The following is a 22,072-nucleotide window of genomic DNA, read 5'->3' on the forward strand; positions in this document are numbered from 1 at the left end:
CGAGCCACCCCCCTTCCCCCCCTCCCCCCCTCCCAATGCACACAGTGGATGCGTGCGAAGTGTGCGGCCTCTCCCCCATGCGGCCGGGCGGGTGCGATGAGGCACGACGAGAGCGCCGCGAATGGCGCCGTCGAGCCCTCCCGACTGCGGTGTGAAGGGTGCCCACACCACCTTGTGGGATGCCGCGGCTGGAAGCGACTGAGAGGGCGCAGCACGTGTGCGAAGGAAGGGACGAGGAAGGACAGGAGGAGCCTGCTTAGACGCGTGGCCCCGATCCGGCGGCTGGACGCTGCGCCCTCGAGGACCCGGATGTAGTCGCGGCGCCACAGGAGGTGGGTGCGCTGCGGTTGGAAGCGCATACCTTGACTGACGTGTTCCTGGTAGAGCAAGGCGTTGGAACGAGAACTAAGTGTTTCGTGTATTTATTTCCGCTCTATTTCTTGCTGGCTTTACAGACATCTCTATTTCTCTCTCTAGCAGTTCATGAAGGGGAAAATAAAAGGAGAATGCTGTGTGTCTTTTTCGCTAGTCGTCGTCTTCGTTCTCTAATTTCTTCTTTGGTGTTCGGCTCGCTGCTTCCTTCTCACCGCGCCCTTTTTTTGTGGTTCTTGCGCCAAATCCCGTCCGTGTCTCGGTTTCACCACGTCGGCCTTTCCCTGCTGTTCGTGAATTTTTTTTTTTCGTTCGCTCGCAGCCCGTTGCTATGAGGGGATAGAGGATCTCAAGAACGCTTTTTCTTTTCTGTGTTGCTGATGCTTGTCATGGTCACACGACTTTTGACGGCTATTCGTTGGTGAAGGTGACGGTGAAAATCTTGAACGGTTTTTTTTGTTGTTTGCTACACTTTGTGTATCGTAGCGTACTTAACCGTCGTTTCCCACACCTTTCTTGCGGTGAGAAGCGTGTACATATCACAACCTTGATGGATTTTCTGGACGACAGACCGTGCTTGTGCTTCCGAGGAGTGTAGCAAGCGCAAGATGCTAGTGGCGTACCAAGGCCGACGCGAGACAGAACCAAGGAGGACCACGGCAGAGGAACTGTTCATGACTTGCGGTCATCGGCAGAAAAGAGATCGCATCAGCGCCGAACAACGATCCGGCGCTTGCGCCTGCTGAGGTGTGGAGCTCAGTGGGGAATCTGAGGCGTGCTCATACGGATCGCGAGAGTGAGCATCAGCGTCTCGTTTTCGGCGTTGTTCACTTCTTCCTCGTCGGCGCTTTGGGCCCGTGTCTCTGAGTCTCTGCCTGTCGCCTTCGGCTGCTGTGCACGTGGAGCGGTGTATGCGTCTGCGTGTCTGTGTGTGTGTCATGCTGATCCTCCCCTCTTCGTCCTCTACTTGAGCTTCTCTTATTAACGTGCTATCTCGCTTTTTTTTTGCCCCCCCCCCCTCCCCCGCGACTCCACCCCATCCCACTCGCGATCTGTTTCTCTTCAGGTTCGCAAGTGTGCATCTGCAGATGTGCGGAGCCCTTCCTGCACCGGCTCGAAGAAAGTGCAGCTGCTCTTCATATTTCCTTTTTGTGTATACACACATACACAAGCAGACCGGCAGACAGAGCTGGAATGTATGGCGACAACGAAACGGGAGAAGAGAAGCGATACACCATGCCAGCAGCAAGGAGAAGCGGGAGGCCTTTTTTTTTTTTCGTTTGGTCTTGCTTTCTCCTCCTCAGCTTTTTATTCTTTGTTTGTACCCGGCGAGTGACCTGCTTTTCTTTTCGTTGTTATTACGTAAAGGATAACCCGCAAGTGAGAGTCCATCAAGAGTGGAGAAGGAAAACGCAAAGCAAAAACCATTGGCGCGCTTGCACCTCTGTTTTTTCTCCCTCTTCGTGTGCGTGTGTGTGTGTGCCGGCACAATCGTATGGTTGCGTCTCGCCTTCTTGCTGACATGTGTCTGGGTGTCTTTCACGCTGTCTATGCTGGGCCTGCGAGTCTTGTGCGACTGTGACGAGCGTTTCATGGAGGGAGGCGGGAAACCTGTGGTGGTGACACACAGATACAGGATCCACACAGAAACACACACAAAAAGGGAAAAGGGGGATGCGAATGTTAGTGATGCGGGGGTGACGGTGCCCGTGTAGCTCAAAAGGAATCATGTCACTCCCTTTTACGTTCTGTTTTCTTTACTTGCAAGCTTAGCTGTTTGCAATGCGATAATGAGCACGTGCGCATGAGTGTGTGCGTGTCTGCGTAAGGCTGTGCCGCTTTGGGGGAAGGCTCCCCTCTGTCGGCTTTCTACCTCGCCCCTCCTACGCCTCCTCGTTCCTCCCCCAGCACCACTACCACCATCACTGCACACATGCGCACCTTCACCTCCCTAGCAGATGGGTTCTATTCTTAGCTCGTGTAGTCCTTCTTTATGCGCGCGTTCGTGTATGTTTGGCTGTACTTCACCTCTTCTTCATCCCTTTCTACTTTCCTCGTAGCTTTCCTATCCCTATTTATGAACGTTGTACACTTCTTGTTTTTTTTTTCGTCTCAGCGAAAGACATGTATACATGTGCGTGTGCGTGTGTGCGCTAGCGTGGTGTCGATGATGTTGGTGTTTGCGCTTGCATGTGTATGTGACTCAAAGGTCTTCGGTGATGGCGAAATGATGTGTGTGTGTGCGTGTGGGGATTTTTGGTTTTCCTTCTCACGCTGCCATCTTATCTTCGATCCGTTTTTTTCTGCCTTGCTGTTATCTTTTTGCCAAGCTTACATGTGCATGTATCTCGGTGCTACCACACAGGTGTGCTCTTCTTTCCTTTTCGTTTACTTGGCCTTGCGCTTCACGTCATCATCAAAGCATGTTTCTTTATTCTTTATATGTAAGTATGCCATGCGCGTCTTTTCGTTTAGTATGTGTCCCATTACCTCTTTTTTTTTCCGTTTCCCTCCTTTTTTTTCATGCGTTGGCGCGTGTGCTTGTTGGTGCATCTCCACCCTTTTTGTATGTGACCGTTGGCGTCTTTTTCCTTCCTTTCTTTTTTTTTTATTGTGTGCGTGTCTGCGTGTGTATGGCTGCCCCAGTGCCTCAGTTTCACTCTTGCCCCCGTTTGCTCTCGTTGTTCGTCTCTTGCCCCCTGATGACGAGGGAGCATGCCCGTGCGTGGTATCACGGGGCCCAGTGCTTCACTCCATGTGGGACGCAGCCAGGCAGCCCTCCCCCTCCCTGCCAATGCAGAGCCCTTGCAGGTGGTGACCGGCATTACGGGCGAGGCTGTGAGGCGACTTGCGAGACGGTTGCGTGTGGAAGTCGAGGGCAGGGGCTCCGTGCTCTCAGGTGACGGAGTCGGCGCATTGCGCTCTGCCGCGCGTGTCTACGGCCGCTTCGCACCCCGCAATGGGGGCCTGTACCGGACAGGGATGGCGCGTGGCTCGTGCTGTATGGCATAATGAACCCCCTGCCGGGACAGTGTGGTTTCTCTGCGGCCGCCAGCGCGTGTCGGCGCTTGCGCCGTGTTTGATGCACTCTGTTGCAATATGTAGTTTTTGTGTTGTCTCCCGCAGCGGTGGTGAGTGATTACCTTATTCGTTTGTTCGTTTGCGAATGAACCGGGATGCTGGGAAGACGGGTTGGTGCTTGTCGCCGGTTCCCCTCCTGGCTTGGAGTGGGCTGCGTTTTTCTTTTTTCTACCTTTTGTGTGTGTGCGTGTGTGTGTGTGTGTGTGCTTGTCCCTCTCGATGTTTTTCGAGGAAGTAGTCGAAAGCGTTTTACATGTAAGCACAGCTCAGGCGGCACGAACGAGTGCATGCGCCTAGAGCCATGTACCCGTCTTCTCCTTCCTAAACTGCGAAGAAGAAGAGCAAGTGTACTGAAGAGACGAGGGGGTAACGTGTGCCAAAGAACACGTTATTCTCCCTTAAACGCTCCGCGGGTCGCTGCCTTCATAGCTGCTGGGCGAGAGCGTCGCGTGAACTGCCTGCATAAAAGCAGCGCGGGGGCAGAGGTTGTGGGTGCGTGGTAGGACTACCGCTTTTCGGGTCAGCTACTCCGTGCTTGCTGGTGTATTTTCCCTTCACTTCGCTCTTGCTCTCACGCGTAGCCTTCTACACCCCCAACCCCCCACCTCACCACGCAGCTGACTCTCCAGCAACTTAGCACCCTCCATCTCACGCTTCAATTTTTCCTCCTACCCCTCGCACTACCTCGCCCACAGACAACCCTTTCATGGTTGCTTTTCAGAGAGTGCGTGAAGCCGAAGGTGCCGAGGGTGTGACTGTGCGTCGCTGTTCGTTGAGCCGCGAACGACAGTGCCACGACTGCTGCCATTTCTCGATTTCCCGCCCCTCCCCCTACACCCTTGTTTTCCTGTCTCCTCCTTTATCCTCGTGTTGCTGCCCTACTGCTTTGAAGGAGCCATGTGGAGTACAGGAGTGGACGTGGGCGGCAGAGAGGTACACGTGCGTCTCTCCCCCGGGGTCTATCGCGCCGCGTATTCGGCCCCACTGGCAAATATTGATGCTGGCCCAGATTGCGCTTCAACGGCGGCGATGCCACCAAAAGACGTCGCGAAGGCCCTCTCTGACGCGCGGAGCCGCTTTCATCAACTTCGAGACCTCCGACGGGAGCTCAGTGGCCGCCATCTGCCAAACACCGACGGTTTCTCAGCAGCAGCGGCGCCGGCAGTGCACGCATCGTCTGCCTTCCCCTCAACACTGCCCACGGCTACCTTAGCTCAAGCCTCGCTTTCTGTGACATGTACACCATCCGCTGCCTCCTTTGGTCTCCCACTCGACCGGCTCTCGGCGGATGATCCGGCCACGCGCTCTGTCTTGCGCACCGCCGCGGCGGAGCGTGCGCTACGCCTGCAGCAGGCCGAAAACGATGAGCTGAAACGAGCGATGGTGACGCAGCAACAGGAGGCCGCCCAAATGCAGTGCTTGATCGATCGTCTCTCCTCAGAGCTCACCGAAATGCGGCAGACGGTGCTGCGGCAGACAGCCACCATGAAGTCGCTGGCGGCGGAAATGGAGCGCCGAGATGTGTATCACTTGATCAAAGAGAAGCACCGCAGCCAAGCGGCGGCGTCGGCGGTGGCGACTGCAAATGCCTCGCCGGGCACCTTATCTTCGCAATCCTCGTTAAGCCACCAGCAGCGACTCGCGCAACTCGAGCATCAGCTGGAGCAGCTCACGAAGGAGAAAGCAGAATTGCAGCAGCAGGTGAGCCACCTTTCGTCTCGCCACGGTGGAAAGCGGCAGAGCACGCCGGCGATCGAGGTTATCGACAAGGACGATGATTTGGTGGGGGAGGGGAGCGGGGCTGACGGGTCGGTTTTATCTGCGCGCGTGGAGTTGCAGAGGTTGGTGCAGGCCCTCGGTGCCATACTCCAGGCCGGCGCTTCGCCTCTTGCGCGCATCGGCGCGTTCTCCGAACCTATTTACGAGTTGGAGCTGAGTCGCGTTACACGACTGTCCCCTGCTCGCACACAGCGCGACCCCGATGACGATGCGCGTGCACCAGGAAAGGTAAACTCTGTCGTATGCATCTGCGGCCCATACAGTATGCGCGACGTCCTTCTGCGCGTTCAACTAGTGACAGAGAATGCGGGTTCACTGATGCGGCGCTCTCGCGGGCTTGAGGGGGTGCCTCTGCAAAGCCCCGGGAGGTGCGTGTTGTACGCTATGCGGGATACGTGCAGTGCTGTGAGGATCTGCCTGTACAAAGGGGTGGCCAATACTGAGGTCGAAACAGGTGAGCCTTGTAGCACTGAGTCACCGGCGCCAACTGCCACAGCAACCGTTGCCGTGCACACCTTGATCGCCACAGCCCTCGCCAGTGGCAACGAGCTAGAGACGAGGCATGCTGCCTACAGCGTACACACGGTCCATCTTGTCGATGACAAGGGCGGATTGCGTGACACCGTCACATTCTGGGTTCGAGTCACGGAAGTGCAGCACCGGCGTTACAGCGGGTACAGAGGGATCAGCTGCATCGACAGCGATGTCGATGGCCGTCGATGTGCGTCACCGTTCCAGTCACCTCGAACACTTGAGCCCGGTGGCGTTAGAATCCGCGAGAGAAGCGCGACGCCACTCAGCAGTGCTGATGCTGGCTCAGCGGAAGGTGAGAGCGTCACCAAAAACTTGCAACGCGGGCAGCGTCTTGGGCCTATGCTCTCCCCCTCCCGAAACGACGATGCCACGCCTATGAAAGGACAGCGCCTCTTCACGCACTCGTCGTTCTCATGCTCAACTGCTCCACCCGCCCCCACCGACGATGCCGACTCACGCGGCTCCGCAGAGAAAGCGAAAGGCATACTCGAGCAGGTGGAGCCGCAAACGAAGCCACTGCCAGCACTCCTGACTCCCTCGGAGGACTCCAAGAAGGCGGTGACTCGTGCAGCGGCAGCTGTCTTCTGCAGCGGGTCTAAGACCCCCATAACGTTCGACGGAACTAGCGAGTCACAGATCACGGATGATTCGGCGTTAGCAGCGGCGAGGACTACGACACTGCTGCCCGTGTATGGCACACCAGCCCCCATGCCACCACGCCTCGCCGCGTCGTCTGACCCTTCCTCAACGGTAGGTGTCCGCCCCACTCCCAGTGCGCCCAACCTTTCTTGGCCACCGCCACCGCCTGTGGCCGTAGTGCCCGCTCCACCGCTGTCGTCGACACCGACCTCGACGCCCCCTGCTGACGCTGCCTATGCGATGCGGATGCGCATTAAAGAGGTGCACTTTCTTCACGAGGGCTGTGAGGACGACTTGGTGGAGGACATGCTGGAGCAATGCTCTCTGCAGGTGGTCGTCCGCGTAGATGGCGAACCCGTTTTCACCGCACCAACGCGACGGAATTCGTCGCATGCGGTGTGGGGTGCCGAGGAAGGCAGTTTCACGCGCACGCTCACGACTGGGCAGGAGGTGCGCTTCGAGGTCCTTCACGGCGACAAGGCGCGAAGCCAAGCAGTGTTGCCTGCTTCAGAGATCCTGAATGCCAGTGGCGAGAAAGAGTTGACCTTGTTGTCCGTCAGCGGCGGTAGTCCTTGTGGACTGCTGACAATGGTTTTTGAAGGATCTGTGTAGGCACCTCATGTGGCATGTGCATAAGACCACTTATACGTACACATGGTACCCTTCGGGTTCATAGATTGCACTCGCGACCCCGAGGAAGAGGGAGATCTGCGTGCGTTGAGCGGGGTGGTAGCGCTGCTGGATGCATTTTTTTTTTACTGCTCTTCGTGCTTCCCTGCTGTGCATGTTCCTCTCCCCTCTTACACGATCCGTGTAAAGTTGCATTGCCGGCGTTCCTCGCTCCATACCTCGCAGTACATGGACGCGGGCGTGCCTAGAGGAACTGCAGAGATGGACGAGGGGCGTGCCATAGATTTCATAGGCCAGGGATGCCATAGTACTGCTTTTCGTGGCAGCATCAGAGCCTAGAATGAGACCAGAACGTTATCACGATAGGGATAGCGAGAAGCCGACAAGGCAAATACCGACACACATGATCGACATATATTAGCGCAACTCCCCACCTCACGACAAGCTGCATGTGTGTGTGTGTGCGCTTTCATGCACGGCGATACGCTATCAAGCTCTTTTCGCCTTCACCAGCCAAATGCTTCCACGCTGTAGCTGCAATGTGGGAGAAGGCGACGTTGAGATACAGAAGCACACAGCTTCCCCTTGCGGCATCACGCCGCCCGTTTGATGGCTGCCTGCATCAATTACAACATCTCCGCCCACACTTCTCCTCTTCTCTGTTTTTCGTCGTGCTTGGCACTTGCCATGCGATGTGTGTCTCTCTCCGTGACAATTTGAAAGGAAGTGGGGAGCTCGCACGGTAGCACCCGAATCCCGCGGTTCCGGCCGCCTTCCTTCACTCGCTAAGGAGCAGCTCGTTCGGCTCCGTTTCTGCGAAGCGGGGAGAGCGGGAGCCCCGCCAGCGCCTTCTTCACCTCTCTTCGATCCCCTCGCTCCGTCTTGCGCTCTGTTTCTCCTATCGCCCACTTCACAGATCCGCTGCCTGTGCACACCTGGCGAGTGGCGGTGTGTGTGCGTGTGCAGTCGTTGGGGGCCCGAACAAACGACCGTCACAGGGAGAGCTCGAGGGCTCGACACGAGCCTCCGACCGTCCTTGTGGAGAAGCCGAAGAAGGTGCCATCGTTGTTGGCCAAGCCAAGAGGAAACTAAAAGCCGTCGTCGTTTGTGGAAAGAAGTGCGTGTCCGTGACGCACTTGCCGGCAGTCTCTCTCGCTGGCCCGCTCTTCTGCTTCTCTCTATCTTCTTCCTTTCTCTGTGCATTCGTGCGCGCGTGTGTGCGGGGGGCATCGGCGAGGAGGGGAGAGTGCGGCCACGCAGTCTTAATCACTTCTTTGCTGTGCTCTGCTTCCTCCGGTGGCGACAGCTCGACCTACCAGCCATCCTTTTCGCTGCCACACCAACGTCATCGCCTCAGCCGCGACCTTTCAAGTCAAGTCTCGCCCTCCCTTCGTGGGTGAGCACGTGCAATTTTTTTGTTGTTGGTTTGTTTGTCGACTGCATTCGTTTTAATACGTCTTCCTTGTACAGACACGTTTTGCCTCTTCCATCTTCCGCTTCGCTGTGTTCTTTGTTGTTGTTGTTGTTGCGGGGGTCTCGATCTCCACCCTCCCCGATTCAGCTCACCGCCTGTTGGTCTCATTGTACGATTATTTGTCTGCCCTAAAGGTCGGGTTTCCCCTGCCCACAGCCGCTACACTGCACACACACACACACACACAGACACACAGAAGCACAAGTACCGACAAAGCCACAGCGAAGGAGGCCGCCACACCTTTCAGCAACCGGAAGACACAGAAAATCGCTGTGCCGCTTGCTCAGTTGGCTTCCCGTGTTTTCCGGTGTTTCCTCTCTATCTTTTGTATATGCGTCGCTTGTGCTCTGCCGCTTTTTTTTTACTCAGCGCTTCTGCGGCTCTTCTCATCGTGTGGTCTTACGTTGGTTCGGCATCAGCAGACGCCAAGGAGTCGCGCGGGTCGCACCGCTACAACGAGCGTAGAGCGATACCACCAGGGGTGGCGGGGGGAGGCGACGTGGGGACGCCCTGCGCGTGCGCTTTTTTTGCACTGTTGTTTTTTTTTTTTTTGCAGAGTCTCACGGTTTCCCAGTGTGATCAATAATGTCGCGACTGAAGATCAACCTTGACGCCATCGAGCGCGATGGAGCAAGCGCAACAGAGGGCTTCTGCGCCGACGGCGTCCGCATCGGTTCGCTTCTGGTGTCGTCTGAGGGAGTGCGGGATAATCAGGGCAACTCGTGCGTGCTGTCTCTCAGTGACCTTGAAGTGGTTCCGGAAACGGAGGGCGGCTTCTTAGGGAAAGGCAGCAGCGGCTCTGTTCGCCGTGCGGTTCACCGGGGCAGCAATAAGGTGGTCGCCCTCAAGGAAATCAAAGTGACAGGGCAGACGCACATCAATGAAATTCGACGCGAGCTGGAGACGCTGCACGCTGGCGACTTTGCAACGCCCTACCTCGTCAGTTTCTACGGTGCGTTCGCACATGAGGGGTCCGTCTTTATCGCGATGGAAGCGATGGACGGCTCTCTGCACGAGCTATACAAACCCGTCCCACCACCTGTCTTGGCATCCATCACACGACAGATGCTGAAGGGACTCACGTACCTGCATCGTACCCGCCATCTCATTCATCGCGATTTGAAGCCCAGCAACGTCCTCTACAACAGCCGCACCGGCGACATCAAGATATCCGACTTTGGTGTGAGCTCTAATCTGGAGTGCACCAAGGCAGACGCTCACAGCTTTGTTGGCACGGTTACGTACATGAGTCCTGAGCGGCTGCGAGGCGAGTACTACTCGTACGGGGCGGATATATGGTCTCTGGGGCTCGTTGTCGCAGAGCTGGCCGTGGGCGTGTGCCCGTATGCCGGTTTGCGCGGTGGCAGCAGCGAGGCGCGCTTCTGGGCACTGTTGCAGCATCTCAACGGTGACGGTGCAGCGCTAGAGCTACCGCCGGAGATGGATAGCGACCTGGCCGACTTCATAAGCGCGTGTGTCGTGAAATCTCCTGAACGACGGCCCACGTGTACCGAGTTGCTACGTCATCCGTTCATTTTGAGGCACACAGCTGCGGCGCCAGAGGCGGAGGCGCAACCGTTCTCGACCACTACTTCCACTGCTCCTGCCCCCGGAGGACTCTTTTCACCGCTGAATCGCGCCTCGCCTGTGGCAGGGTCAGCCGTGCCCCTTGCAAGCGAGGGGAGCATTCTTAAGGCTACCTCGCCATCTCGAGCGGCGGCGGCGCCGCTGCCGCTGCCATCTCCCCTTGAGCGGCACGACGGCGAAACGGATGCGGATGTCGCAGACCGCACCGTCGTTGCGAGATGGATCCATGCTGTGATGGCGCGGAAGGTGTTGCACAGAGCGAGAGGGCACGGCAGCGAGGACCCGCACCTGGAGCCACTTGCTGCCGTATCGGCGTCCACAGCCACAGGCTTGGGCGAGAGAGGCGGGGCGGCGGGTGTTTCTGCGGTTAGCTCAGAGGATCCACAGGTCGCACAGCTTAGGGAGTTCCGCGCCGAGAGGAATCTAGAGCGGCACTCGGGTGATGGCGGCAGTGCCCCCGTGGAGCAAGACTGCATAGCTGGCGTACGCTCTCTCACATGTGACGACCTGCGGCGGACCTCCACAGGGGAACCGTCTGTCAACCTCGATGATGAACTAAATCGGCTTCTCTTCTGAAATGTGTCCTTGTTGCCGGTTTGGCGCAGTCTTGCTTCCTCGTCTTTTCTTTTTCGGTGCTCTCTTGTCAAAGGCAAATAAAAAGTAGAGCAGCCCAATCAGCCCGAGCGAGCTGTCGAAGGATCTATAGGTACAGGGGAGGGGGTTGTAGCTTGACGTTGAGAGAGCACCAAAGGCAAACCGTGTGCGCCGTCGCCTGCTCATCGTGGCACATGCTTGCTACAACGACGTGCGTGCCATAACAGTAGGAGGGGCACAAGACGATGTCTAAGGCGTTCGATCCTGCCTTAGAATGTTCTCTGGAACAAAAAAAAAGGAATCATGAAGGCCACGCATCGACACATCCACACCCTGTCTGGCGCACTCATCTCCACTGTGCGATAGGCGAGCTTGTCACCGGCTATCCTCCTCGTGTTTGTCTTTTTTTTTTCCAAATTTATTATGATCGCTTGGAGGTCGATGCACTTTAAGCGCGCAATGTTGCCGAAAACGAAACGCAAGATGTCGTGAGGGGCTATGCTCTTCTGGGTTTGTTGTGAGAAAAAATGGTGGCGTTGTTGTGCGTCACGCTTCTTATATTTTTCTTTGTGTATTTCGCTGTAGAGGGAGGGGAGGGGAGGGAGAGTTGTGTCCGCGGCCCTTTCACTTCTGCAGCTTTCTCACTCTCTTCCCATCGCTCTCTCGATCTTCACCTCTTCGTTATATTTCGTTTGCTCGCTTCGATCTCGACAAGCCGTGCTGTGCCCATTTCTTGTTTCGCCGTCTTTCTGTCTTGTTCTGGCTGCTCAACTCATTGGTGGCCCTCGATTCAAAGCAAAAGAACGAAAGCCTAATAGGGTAGTACCATCGCGCAAGGCGCAATCCATCGCTCAACCACGACCTTTTTTTTCTCCGCGTTGTTTTCGTTCTTTGCGGGCGTGGGCGTCGCTGTGCTCGCTCTTTTCGTTTTCCTTTCTCGTTGGATAGCAGACGCGAAGAGGAAGAGGGACGAAGGTGACGGAAAGCGGCTTTGCCGGGATTCGTGTGTATGTGTGTGTCTTCTTCGCTTTCCGACTTACATTTTTCATTCTGTTTCTTCCAGGCTTCGACTGTTTTATTATTATTTTCGTGTGTGTGTTTGTGTGTGTGCGCAGGCGGTTAGGACCTCTCCGTCTTTCTCTGGCTGGCACTGTTTTTTTTTTTTCTGTTGTTGCTATTTTGGATTTAGCGCGTAAGGAACATCTGCCGACCTTACCACTTCCGTGCTTTCCTTATCTTCCCCTTGTTCTCTTCGTCGTCTATGGCGGTCTTCTACTTTTTCGCGCTTCACTTTCATGTTGCTCGACTCCTTTGCTGGAATGGCTCTCTCTCTCTGTTTTTGGTATTTCTTGTTTTTTGTCCCCGAAGCCTTTCAGCACCTTTATGCATGTGTATGAGTGCGTATGGCCGACTTTTTTTTTTCTTTTTTTTGCTTCACTTCTAGCGAGGGGTCATGTGGTGCGGTTGGTGTGCATCATGATAGAAAATGATCGTCAACGTTATTGTTGTTTGGACGCACCTCCCTCTGCATGCCTCTTATCCTTCACTGTTCCTTTATTTTCGCCCCTTTTCTCTTTGCCGTTCTCTCTCTCAGCTTCTGTAGGTCGCTCTGCATGTTGGTCTGCCTGCCCACTTCGCCATGCTCCCTCGGCTCTCTTCTGTGTGTATGTGTTGCGGTTGTTCATCTCCGGACCAGCGTTGCCACAGACATCTTCACCACTCGAAGAAAAGAAAGGATAGAAGCGCCTATCGCAAACCGTTATATCGTCTACTATTATTGCGCATCGCTGTTGTATCTAATGCCTACGTGCGGCGTTTCATGAGCGGCTCTCTCCTTCCTCTCCCCTACTCCGTCTTTTCCGTGTCTGCTTGTGCGCGTGTAATTCAGTTGGCGTTTGCTGTCGTTAGTCCTTCTTTTGTTGAATTCCCCCTGTCTTGCTCACCAGCGCGTCTCGTGCCTTCTGAATCCTCTGATCAAGTCGTATTATTATTATTATTATTATTGTGTGTGTGTTTTCTGCGACTGCAACGAGGCACCTCTCAACGCAGTTCACTGGATCGCTCTCTGGCACCCTACACACAGACACGCATTTTCTTTTCAGCAACGTGTCCATTCGTGTTCCATAAAACGCTGGCCGAACGCCACGCGCCATCCCTGTCCGGTACAGGCCCCCATTGCGGGGTGCGAAGCGGCCGTAGACACGCGCGGCAGAGCGCAATGCGCCGACTCCGTCACCTGAGAGCACGGAGCCCCTGCCCTCGACTTCCACACGCAACCGTCTCGCAAGTCGCCTCACAGCCTCGCCCGTAATGCCGGTCACCACCTGCAAGGGCTCTGCATTGGCAGGGAGGGGGAGGGCTGCCTGGCTGCGTCCCACATGGAGTGAAGCACTGGACCCCCGTGATGACGTTAGCCACCCTACCATAGTATCAGATTTGCGTGCGTACTCTGTGAGGGAATCCCAAAGAAAAAAAACCTGCAGCTTGCCCTCGGGTGCGGTTGTGGGCTCGTGATGTTGGCGGACGGGTCTGTGTCGACCCTGTGCCGAAGAGACTTGAGGTTGTGGGGAGGTGTCTACCGACTCAGTGAGATTCGTATTGGGTGATGCCACCAATTCTTTCTCACGGGGTGCACAGAAGAGGAGACCTCCGTTTCCCTCCTTTGCTTCCTCTGTACTCCACTTTTATAAGATACCGTTTTGATCGCAGGTGGGGGAGGGGACAGCCTCGATGGACCACCGCGTTGCCCATACCATTGGTTTTCAGGCAGCAACGAAGGAGAAGGTGTGCGCGCTCGTTTGGCGGTTCGGCGTTTCTTTTTCCGTTTTTGTTCTGGTTCGCTGTTGTCCTCTGTGCTGTCCACATTTGTTTTCTTTTTCTATTGAGACCCAGCATTCCGGGAACTCGGAATACTGGCACACACGCGCAATTTGCAGAGAAACACTCAAGTTCGCATGGCAATCCCTCCGCCGTGTGCTTCACCGACTTTTGATTCTGCAGGGTTGCCCCCTCCCTCCCCCAATCTTCTCTGTAGTGTAAAACTGCTCTCTTCTTCCCCCACTACACACACACACACACACATAAACATACATACACGCTCGCGGTAAGCGCACCATCGCAGGATAGACGCCGGGTTCTCGCAGCCTCATCTCCTCCCCATCACTCGACACACATGGACAAGAAGGCTTTGCGCAGGGCTCAGCAGGCATCGCGGGCGGCGTTCCTACGAAAGGAAGCGTCTCAACGCCAAAAGGCAGCCAACACCGTTGTCGAGCAGAAGCTGAGGGACATCGAGCAAGGCGTCGTCCCGGCATCTGTGACCGAGGCAGACTTCTTGCTGCACCGCTCAGCTGAGGTGAATACAGCAAGCGAGCTATTTGACGTCGCGCGCCGGCGCCAGGCTCTCGGTGGCGAAGGCGAAGCCTTGGATCGATGGAGCGAGCTGGCAGCAGAGCTGCCGAGTCACCCACACTCATCGGCATCCCCCGCCGACGCATTTAAAGTTACAGAGGAGGCGAGCGATGTTAGCGGCGCTGGCGTGGTGTCTGCGCCGGCCTCGGCGGTGGCGATGGACGCGACATCACGACCCCTCTCCTCTGCAGGGTATGTAGCGATGAGTGAGGCAGAGGTGGCGGAGCGAGTGGCGAGGCACGCCTATGTCCGGGAGAAGACCTTCGCCGAGCTCCAGGAGGATCGTGCGGCTGCACTGCAAGGCCAGAAGGAGCGACTCCAGCTGCAGCGCAGAAGTCTGCCAATGCACCAGGCACGGGAGGAGCTGGTGAAGCTCATTCGCGACAATCGCGTGGTGATCATTGTGGGTGAGACCGGATCGGGCAAGACGACGCAGCTGCTTCAGTATCTCTATGAGGAGGGCTTCCACTTGGGCCCGAAGGCGCGAAAGCGGCTTCTCACCACCCCTGCAGGGGCTGCGGCTTCCTCGAAGGTGAAGGCTGAAGCTGATGGCAAAGGCGATCGTGCGATGGTGGACGAGGAGCAGGAGGAAGAACTACGACTGATCTGCACGCAGCCTCGACGAATCGCTGCGATTAGCGTTGCAGAGCGCGTCGCCCAGGAGGTTGGGTGCCCGTGCGGCAGCGTTGTGGGATACAAGGTGCGTTTCGATGACAAGACGGGCCCCCTCACCCGCATCCTCTTCGTGACAGACGGCATGATGCTGAAGGAGTTCACAAACGACCCCGATCTGTCCTCGGTCGGGGCCATCATGGTCGACGAGGCCCACGAGCGTTCTCTGAGCACCGACATCCTGCTCGGCCTCCTGCGCGACGTCATTCGCCGCAACCCGGACCTCAAAGTCATCGTTGCCAGTGCCACCATCAACGCCGAAAAGTTCAGCGACTTCTTCGATAAGGCGCCAGTGTTCACCGTGAGCGGACGGACCTACCCAGTGGAGCTCTTTTACTCAGACGAGCCGGTGGCTGACTACGTGACGGAGTCGGCCCAGACGGTGCTGGGCCTGCACCTGTCCAAACCTCTGCCTGGCGACGTTTTGGTATTCCTGCCGGGCCAAGACGCGATCGAGACGTGCGCGGAGACCCTTCAATCGTACATGGATGAGGCGAAGGGCCGGCTGCGGCCGCTTCTTATTCTCCCGATTTACTCGTCGATGCCACCAAAGGAGCAAGCCCGCATCTACGAGCGCACGCTGCCCGGCACGCGCAAGGTGGTGATCGCGACGAACATTGCCGAAACGTCCATCACGATTGATGGCGTCGTCTACGTGGTGGACTGTGGACTGTGCAAGCAGGACTACTACAACCCGCAGGCGATGGTGGAGGAGCTGCGGGTGGTGCCGACGTCGCAGGCAAGTGCAACGCAGCGCGCGGGGCGAGCCGGGCGAACACAGCCGGGTGAATGCTATCGCCTCTTTACAGCCTACACCTTCCACAACGAGCTGCCGCCAGAGACGATACCGGAGATTTTGCGGTGCTCGATGAGTGCAGTTGTTCTACAGCTCAAGGCGTTCGGCATTCACAACCTCCTCCAGTTCGACTTTCTTGATGCGCCGTCGACTGCGTCGCTGGAGCGGGCGTTAGACCACCTTTTTCTGCTCGGTGCAATGAAGGCGGATGGCCGGCTGACTGTCACGGGGCGGCGCATGGCTGAGTTCCCGCTGGAGCCGTCTCTGAGCAAGTGCTTGATTCGGGCGTGCACGCTGGGCTGCGGGCGGCACATGGCTATGGCAGCCGCCATGATCACGCTGGACTCCATCTTCATTAACACGCGCGATGCAAAGGAGCGGCAGCACATCAAGAGCGCCAGGGAACATCTTTTCGGTTTTGGTAACGGCGACGTGACTGGCTACATCCGGCTCATGGAGGAGTGGCTGCGTGCGGGCCCGCGCGCTGGCGAGTTTTGCCGCTCCAACTGCATCAACGCGCGCTCGATGCTGCGCGCACGGGATGTACTGGACCAGATTTTGAAGACGTTCGACCGCATCGGCCTTGACGTGGAGCGTGTGCCGTCCAAGAGCCACAGCGACGGAAAGGACCTCGACGACGAAAACGATGCGCTCGAGAAGGTGCTGAGCGCAGCCGCGAATCAGATCGACGTGGAGGCCGTTACTAGGGCTCTTCTGTCTGGGTTCTTCTTCAATGTGGCGAAGCTGGAGGCGGACAAGTGGTCATACTTGGTGGTCCGACCGATGGACACCAGCGTGCCAACTGGGGCGAAGCGGCTCGAGAGCGCGGGCACAGCAGAAGCTTCCGTTGCCGAGATTCACCCTGCCAGCTTTCTCTTTGGAGCCGGACGCAAGTCTAACGCGCATCGCACCCCATCAGTCACCACCGACGCTGAGGCTGGTGTTCCCCCGGTGCTGCGAGAGAGGCCAGGTCTCGTCGTGTTCCTGCAGATGCGGCGGTCGACGAAGCGCTTCATGACGCACGTCACCGCCATCGCGTCTGCGGAGTGGGTTCTGCAGAGCGCTCCTGTGAACTACTTTCGGCCGGAGGAGCTCGAGACGGGCCTGCGCAAACGACAGCGCGCGTGATCATCTGCATCATGCAAAACCTACCCGAAAAAAAAATAAGGAGTGCAATGTGGTATAGCGCGGCGCGCAGTATAGAGACGGTACGAGATGTCGAAGCGGCGCTTTCTGGAGCCGGTCTTTCGTGGCATGGCGCAGCAACAACCGCCACGGCCACCCTTGCACGAACGCTCATGCACAGCCGCATCCCCCCCCCCACACACACCTCTGCCTAGGTCTTGCATGATCGCTTTGTACACTATAACTGAGGGAGAAAAAAAAAACATAAAGAGACGGAACGCGAACAGCCTCAACAGCTTTTCCTTCACAGCAACGCACGCCCAGGGAGTCGTGCCGCGTGTCGATTTAGTATTGGGGGTTTTCTGTACTCGGAGGTGGGCGGGTGCCTGCGGAGTGGCTTGTGTGTGTGTGTCTGAGTGCGCTGACGAGATGTCGGCCGCCCCTCATTCGCTCCTGCCCTCCCTCTCTGCCGCTTCCCACCCCCAAGCACTTTTTATCCTATACTGTGCACATACGTACTCGTTATGTATCGCTGTCCATCTCCTCCTTGCCCCCTTCCCTCTCTCGTTTGGTGTTTGCCACTTCGTCGTTGTCTTCGCAAGGCTGCGCGCTGTCATGGGTTACGCGTTTTTGTGTCCAGTATGCTTCGGCGTACGGTATGCCGTCGCATGATGCAGCTGCATGCGCAGCGCACCCCGAACCCGCTCTGCCACTCCTTCACCATCCCGGCGGACAGCTTTGAGAGCTTTGTGCCGCAAGGGCAGTCGTGCGAGGTGGCGCACCGCGGCCTGGCGTGGGTGCACCCGCTCTCCCAAGGACTCTTTGAGCAGTACCCGCAGGAGCTGATGAGCGTCTTCATCGCGCCTCGGCACGTGTCCATCTCCGTGTACACGAACGTGGATTGGTCTAAAATCGAGTGGAGCATCAGCAGCTTCCTGGGGCACTACCTCATCTTTACTAATGCGTGCATCTCTCCTGCAAAGGAATACACCCTCATCGAGGACGACCTAGAACTGAAGGACACCGACTCCGAGGTGTTACAGTGTATCAAGGAGCTGCTGCGAGAACAGGTGCGTCCGATGGTCCAGCGCGACGGAGGCGATGTGAAACTGCTGAACTTCAACGAGAAAACGGGGATCGTGTCCCTAGCGATGCTTGGTGCCTGCAAAACGTGCCCCTCATCGCAGAACACCCTCAAGGACGGTATCGAACGCGTCATGAAGCACTTCTTGCCGGAGGTGACAGAGGTGATCGAGGACAAGGAGCACCAGTTCTACGAGGACTATGGGCTCCTTTTCGACTCGGAGAAGGCGCTCTTCAAGGAGGCCGCGCGACTAGATCGAGAGCGGCAGGCGCAACTTCGACACAAGCTAACCCCCATGGTTCTCTCCTATGACGCTCTCAACGAACCGGATGGCGATTGAGTGCTGCAGAGACATGTGTTTGGGTGTGGGCGCGCGTGCGTGTGCGTGTGCGTTCATGCTTACGCGAAACTGTTGGCTCAAGGGAACCGCTCTGCACTGGGCGTCACCGCGCAGACCCTCGATGCGCACAATGCTTATGCCTGTTTCGCCTTTTGCGTGTTCTCTGCACTTTTTTTTTGTATCGCGTTAGCGCCTCTTGAAAGCGACCTGCACTGTTGCGTTTTCAGCCTCCCTTCCGTGGCTGGGAATGGGAGAAGAGGGCAACGTCTCCTACCGCCCCCTTTCCCTTGCGCTCCGCATTTTTGGTCGACCATCGACAAGGCGGTGAAGTAGAGCGCACAAAAATGAAAAGCCGCCGAACAATCAAGAGCGCCTTGCATCGGCTCTCCCACGACGAAGAGGTGCATGCATGCGTGTATGCTTGTAGGTATATCGGTGCGCACCACAAGCGCCCACACGCACATAGACGCGCAGGTCTGATGGGGCGTTGTGACAGCGACCGAGCAGCGCCTTGTCGCTCGAGAATGTAGCTTTTCGCCCCTTTGTGATGCCGATTACTACGCCTAATTCCCTCCCTCCGGATTGAGCGATTCGGCTGTCACAATGGGTACGCGCAGGGTCGTAGAATCGGTGGATGTCCCCTTTTGAGCAGCTTCATCTTCCTCGGGCGTATTGCCGGCACGTCCCCGCCCACGCATGTGGTGATATCTGCCCTCCCCCTCATTCTTCTTCTCTCTCTCTATGTCCTGTTCGAGTCCTTTGCCCATACACGAAGAAGAACGGCAAGGAACAGAAGCAGCTAGCGAGCTGCCAACGCCATCTCCCTCATTTTGTGTGTGTGTGTGTGTCGCTCACCGTCCTTTTACATACAGTTCTCTTCGCACATAATTCTTTTTTTTTTGCCTTTTCCTTTCGCTGTTGTTGTTGCGCGTCGCTTCCTCCGGCCTCTCGCACCTACTCGGCCTTTTTTACGCTTACGGCGGCGTTTTTGTGTCCCTGTTCTCGACCGATCACGCTCGGTGCCTTCTAGGCTCCGTTACTCCGTGCCTACACTGCTGATCACGCCTCCAATTCCCCAGTGACCACCCCATTCACACTCCTCACCGGCACACCTACTCCAGCCAACGTGGTCGACTTAAAGGAAGATCCACATCCGCCATGACGCTACGCACCCGCTTCGAAAGCTCCGATGATATCGGTGTCTTCTCCCGCCTCACCAACGCCTACTGCCTGGTGGCCGCTGGCGCGTCGCAAAACTTCTACTCGGTGTTCGAACAGGAGTTGGCCAACCACATATGTGTCGTGTACACGTCCATCGGTGATGCACGCGTGATTGGCCGCCTTACCGTCGGCAACCGTCACGGCCTCATCGTTCCGTCTATCACGACGGATCAGGAGCTGCAGCACCTCCGCAACTCGCTACCCGACTCCGTGAAAGTGCAGCGCGTCGAAGAGCGTCTCTCTGCACTAGGCAACTGTGTGGTTTGTAACGACCACGTAGCGCTCATCCACACAGACCTGAGCCGTGAGACAGAGGAGGTGATCCGCGACACTCTGCAGGTTCAAACGTTCCGCACTTCCATCGCGGAGAACGCCCTAGTCGGTAGTTACGCCGTAGCGACGAATAAGGGTTGCATGGTGCACCCCAAGACCCCTGCGCAGGACATGGACGAGATTTCGTCCCTGCTTCAGGTGCCGGTCGTGGCGGGCACGATCAACCGCGGCAATGCTGCCATCGGCTCTGGCCTCGTAGTGAACGACTGGGCCGCCTTTTGCGGTCTCAACACGACGGCGACAGAAATCACCGTCGTGGAGCGTATCTTCCAGCTGCGCCGTGAGGCCGCCGGTGGCGACGAAGGCAACCTACTGCAGAATGTCCGCGAGACCCTGGTGGACGAGCTGGCGTAGCTGAAAAGAGAACACACGAACAGGAAAGGGCGGTGAGCTGCGCGAAGCGAGAGTATCACGGGCCACGAGCGCGCCGGAGCCTTCGCACATCTGTGCCAAGGCTAGGCAGACGCTGCTCGCTTTCGAAGTCGATCACACCGTGTTCCCCTGCCCACAACTGCCACTGTATGGGGGTGGCGGACGGTTGGTCTTCTTCCGCTCCGACACAATTCCTTGTTCTTTTTTCCGGCTGCTCTTGTCTTATGGTAACGTCTATGCGTGCGTCTGTGTCTCGCACGTCGCCGTTGCTTTTTTTTATTCTCTTTTGGTGTTGTTTGTTGTTTTCCGCGTTCCTTTTTTTTTTGTTCGGCTCGTTGCGTCGCTGCAGTGGTTCAGTGCTTGTGCGTTTTTTTTTTTCGCGTGTGTGTTCCTGTTTTTGGGTGTCCGTCGTCTCGTTCTTCTCCTTTTGTGGGGGTCCGTTACGGCGATCTTTCTCCCGTGTGATCTCTGTGGGTTTTCGATCCGGCAGGAAAACAGCAACAACAAAAAGGGGAGTCGCCGCCCTCCAATGCCGCTGCGCGCGCGGGTGTTTTGTGCTGTTGTGGTTGGTAATCGTTTGAGGTGGGGGTGCGCGTGTGGTGCGTCTTTGGTGGTCGCACATGCGACCACCGCGTCGCTTTTGTAAGATGCTCGAGCCTGTGGACGGTGCGCTTTCCAGCGCGGTAGCCACCAGCGCCGACCTTTCCCATTTGTGTGGCTGATGCTGGCACTCTTGAGGAGGATCTCACTATCACTTGCCGTTGCATAGCAAACCCTCTCTTTACTTGCTTGCCCCATCGCGAAGACAGCTTTCACTTCGCACCGGCGAGAGTGATTGCAGCTCCTCCCCTCACTTCCTCCCTCCTGGAAGTCGCCCCGCAGAATGCAGTACTTGTATACGCCTCTGACACGTGCACAAATCCACTGACACTTCGTTTTTCACCTTTTTTTTTCTCGTTTCCTTTCGAGATCCACTAAGTAAACGTAAACATCTGGCTAACGCACACAACGACACCTCCTCTTGCCGCTAGAAAACCAACGAGGGACGAGGATGTGCGTACGTACGCATACAATTTCGCGATGCTCATCTCTTTGTTGTGTGTCTTGACTTGTTCTCCCTGTGTCTCTCTAACCGCGTTTTGTGCGCCAGCTGTGTCGCGCGGACACGCCTAGACCTCCCCTTTTTTTTTCCCTCGCGAAACCTGTGTCTCTTCGTCTGCGCATGCGCGTGTGTATGCGTGTGGATACGCATGGATGGAAATGGGGCACAGGGCTCTTTTATTGTCTCATGTGGTCTCCTTTGACGCACTTCGCATGCGTCGATGAGGACACTCCACGCTCCCGCACGCTCGTTTTACACACGTCGATGTATGTGTACGACGAGCATGACGCCCGAAAGGGTGAGCGACGGTCGCGGCTGCAGGCTGTGCCGAGGCAGCGGCGTACTCAGCTGGAATGCACGCACCTTCGGGTAAGACAAGGAGACACATGAAGTCGCAACGCCATAATCAACAAATACATTGTAGGTGATAACTCCGCTAACCCGTGTGAAGCTGAAGGTGTGTGCCCAGTCTCGGTGCCCATGCCCACGCGTCGACGCGCTAGTTAGCTCGGCAAAGCTGCATTGCCTGTTAGCTGGTGCGTGTGTGTGTGCATTTCTCTTCAGTGTATTCGCTGTGGCGTGCACACATCAATGCAGGCGGGCAAGAGCGTGACATATGCAGCGCCGCGTTGCTGCCCTACTCATTCTGTACTTGAGCCTGCGTGCGCGTGTATGTCTGCTCACCTCTCTCGTGCAGCAACAGCTTCCCCCACCACCTCACCCCTTCTCTCCTTCTCCCCCATTCCTCCCTTTCGTTCTCTCTCGCGCGCACCTTCCACACATCAAATCCGAATCTCCTGCGACGCAATGCGCAGTTAGACCCCCCCCCTCCCCGAAAAAAAAAAATAGGTAACACAAACTCCCCAAAGGCAGCAGCCCCCCGCACGCGCGCTTTCTTTATTTCACACAAGTGCGCGTGTGAGGCT

General features: G+C 56.7%; 5 protein-coding genes across 5 annotated transcripts; all 5 read left to right on the top strand.

The window, feature by feature from the left end:
- Positions 1-4,350: 4,350 nt before the first annotated feature.
- On the top strand, positions 4,351-7,017 carry LDBPK_360910 (hypothetical protein, conserved; the record flags this gene model as incomplete). Its single annotated transcript, XM_003865160.1, has 1 exon — positions 4,351-7,017. The coding sequence occupies one exon, from the start codon at positions 4,351-4,353 to the stop codon at positions 7,015-7,017; it is 2,667 nt and encodes an 888-aa protein (XP_003865208.1).
- A 2,077-nt stretch (positions 7,018-9,094) lies between these two features.
- Positions 9,095-10,672, top strand: LDBPK_360920 (protein kinase, putative; the record flags this gene model as incomplete). The annotated part of the gene is made up of 1 exon (XM_003865161.1): positions 9,095-10,672. The coding sequence occupies one exon, from the start codon at positions 9,095-9,097 to the stop codon at positions 10,670-10,672; it is 1,578 nt and encodes a 525-aa protein (XP_003865209.1).
- A 3,190-nt stretch (positions 10,673-13,862) lies between these two features.
- Positions 13,863-16,697, top strand: LDBPK_360930 (DEAH-box RNA helicase, putative; the record flags this gene model as incomplete). The annotated part of the gene is made up of 1 exon (XM_003865162.1): positions 13,863-16,697. One exon carries the CDS (start codon positions 13,863-13,865, stop codon positions 16,695-16,697), a length of 2,835 nt encoding a protein of 944 aa, XP_003865210.1.
- Positions 16,698-17,218: 521 nt separating this feature from the next.
- On the top strand, positions 17,219-18,118 carry LDBPK_360940 (hypothetical protein, conserved; the record flags this gene model as incomplete). The annotated part of the gene is made up of 1 exon (XM_003865163.1): positions 17,219-18,118. The coding sequence occupies one exon, from the start codon at positions 17,219-17,221 to the stop codon at positions 18,116-18,118; it is 900 nt and encodes a 299-aa protein (XP_003865211.1).
- Positions 18,119-19,276: 1,158 nt separating this feature from the next.
- LDBPK_360950 (Eukaryotic translation initiation factor 6 (eIF-6), putative) lies at positions 19,277-20,026 on the top strand (the record flags this gene model as incomplete). The annotated part of the gene is made up of 1 exon (XM_003865164.1): positions 19,277-20,026. One exon carries the CDS (start codon positions 19,277-19,279, stop codon positions 20,024-20,026), a length of 750 nt encoding a protein of 249 aa, XP_003865212.1.
- Between the last annotated feature and the right edge of the window lie 2,046 nt (positions 20,027-22,072).

This window comes from Leishmania donovani, chromosome 36 (genome assembly GCF_000227135.1).
Source record: "Leishmania donovani BPK282A1 complete genome, chromosome 36".
NCBI lineage: Eukaryota > Euglenozoa > Kinetoplastea > Trypanosomatida > Trypanosomatidae > Leishmania > Leishmania donovani.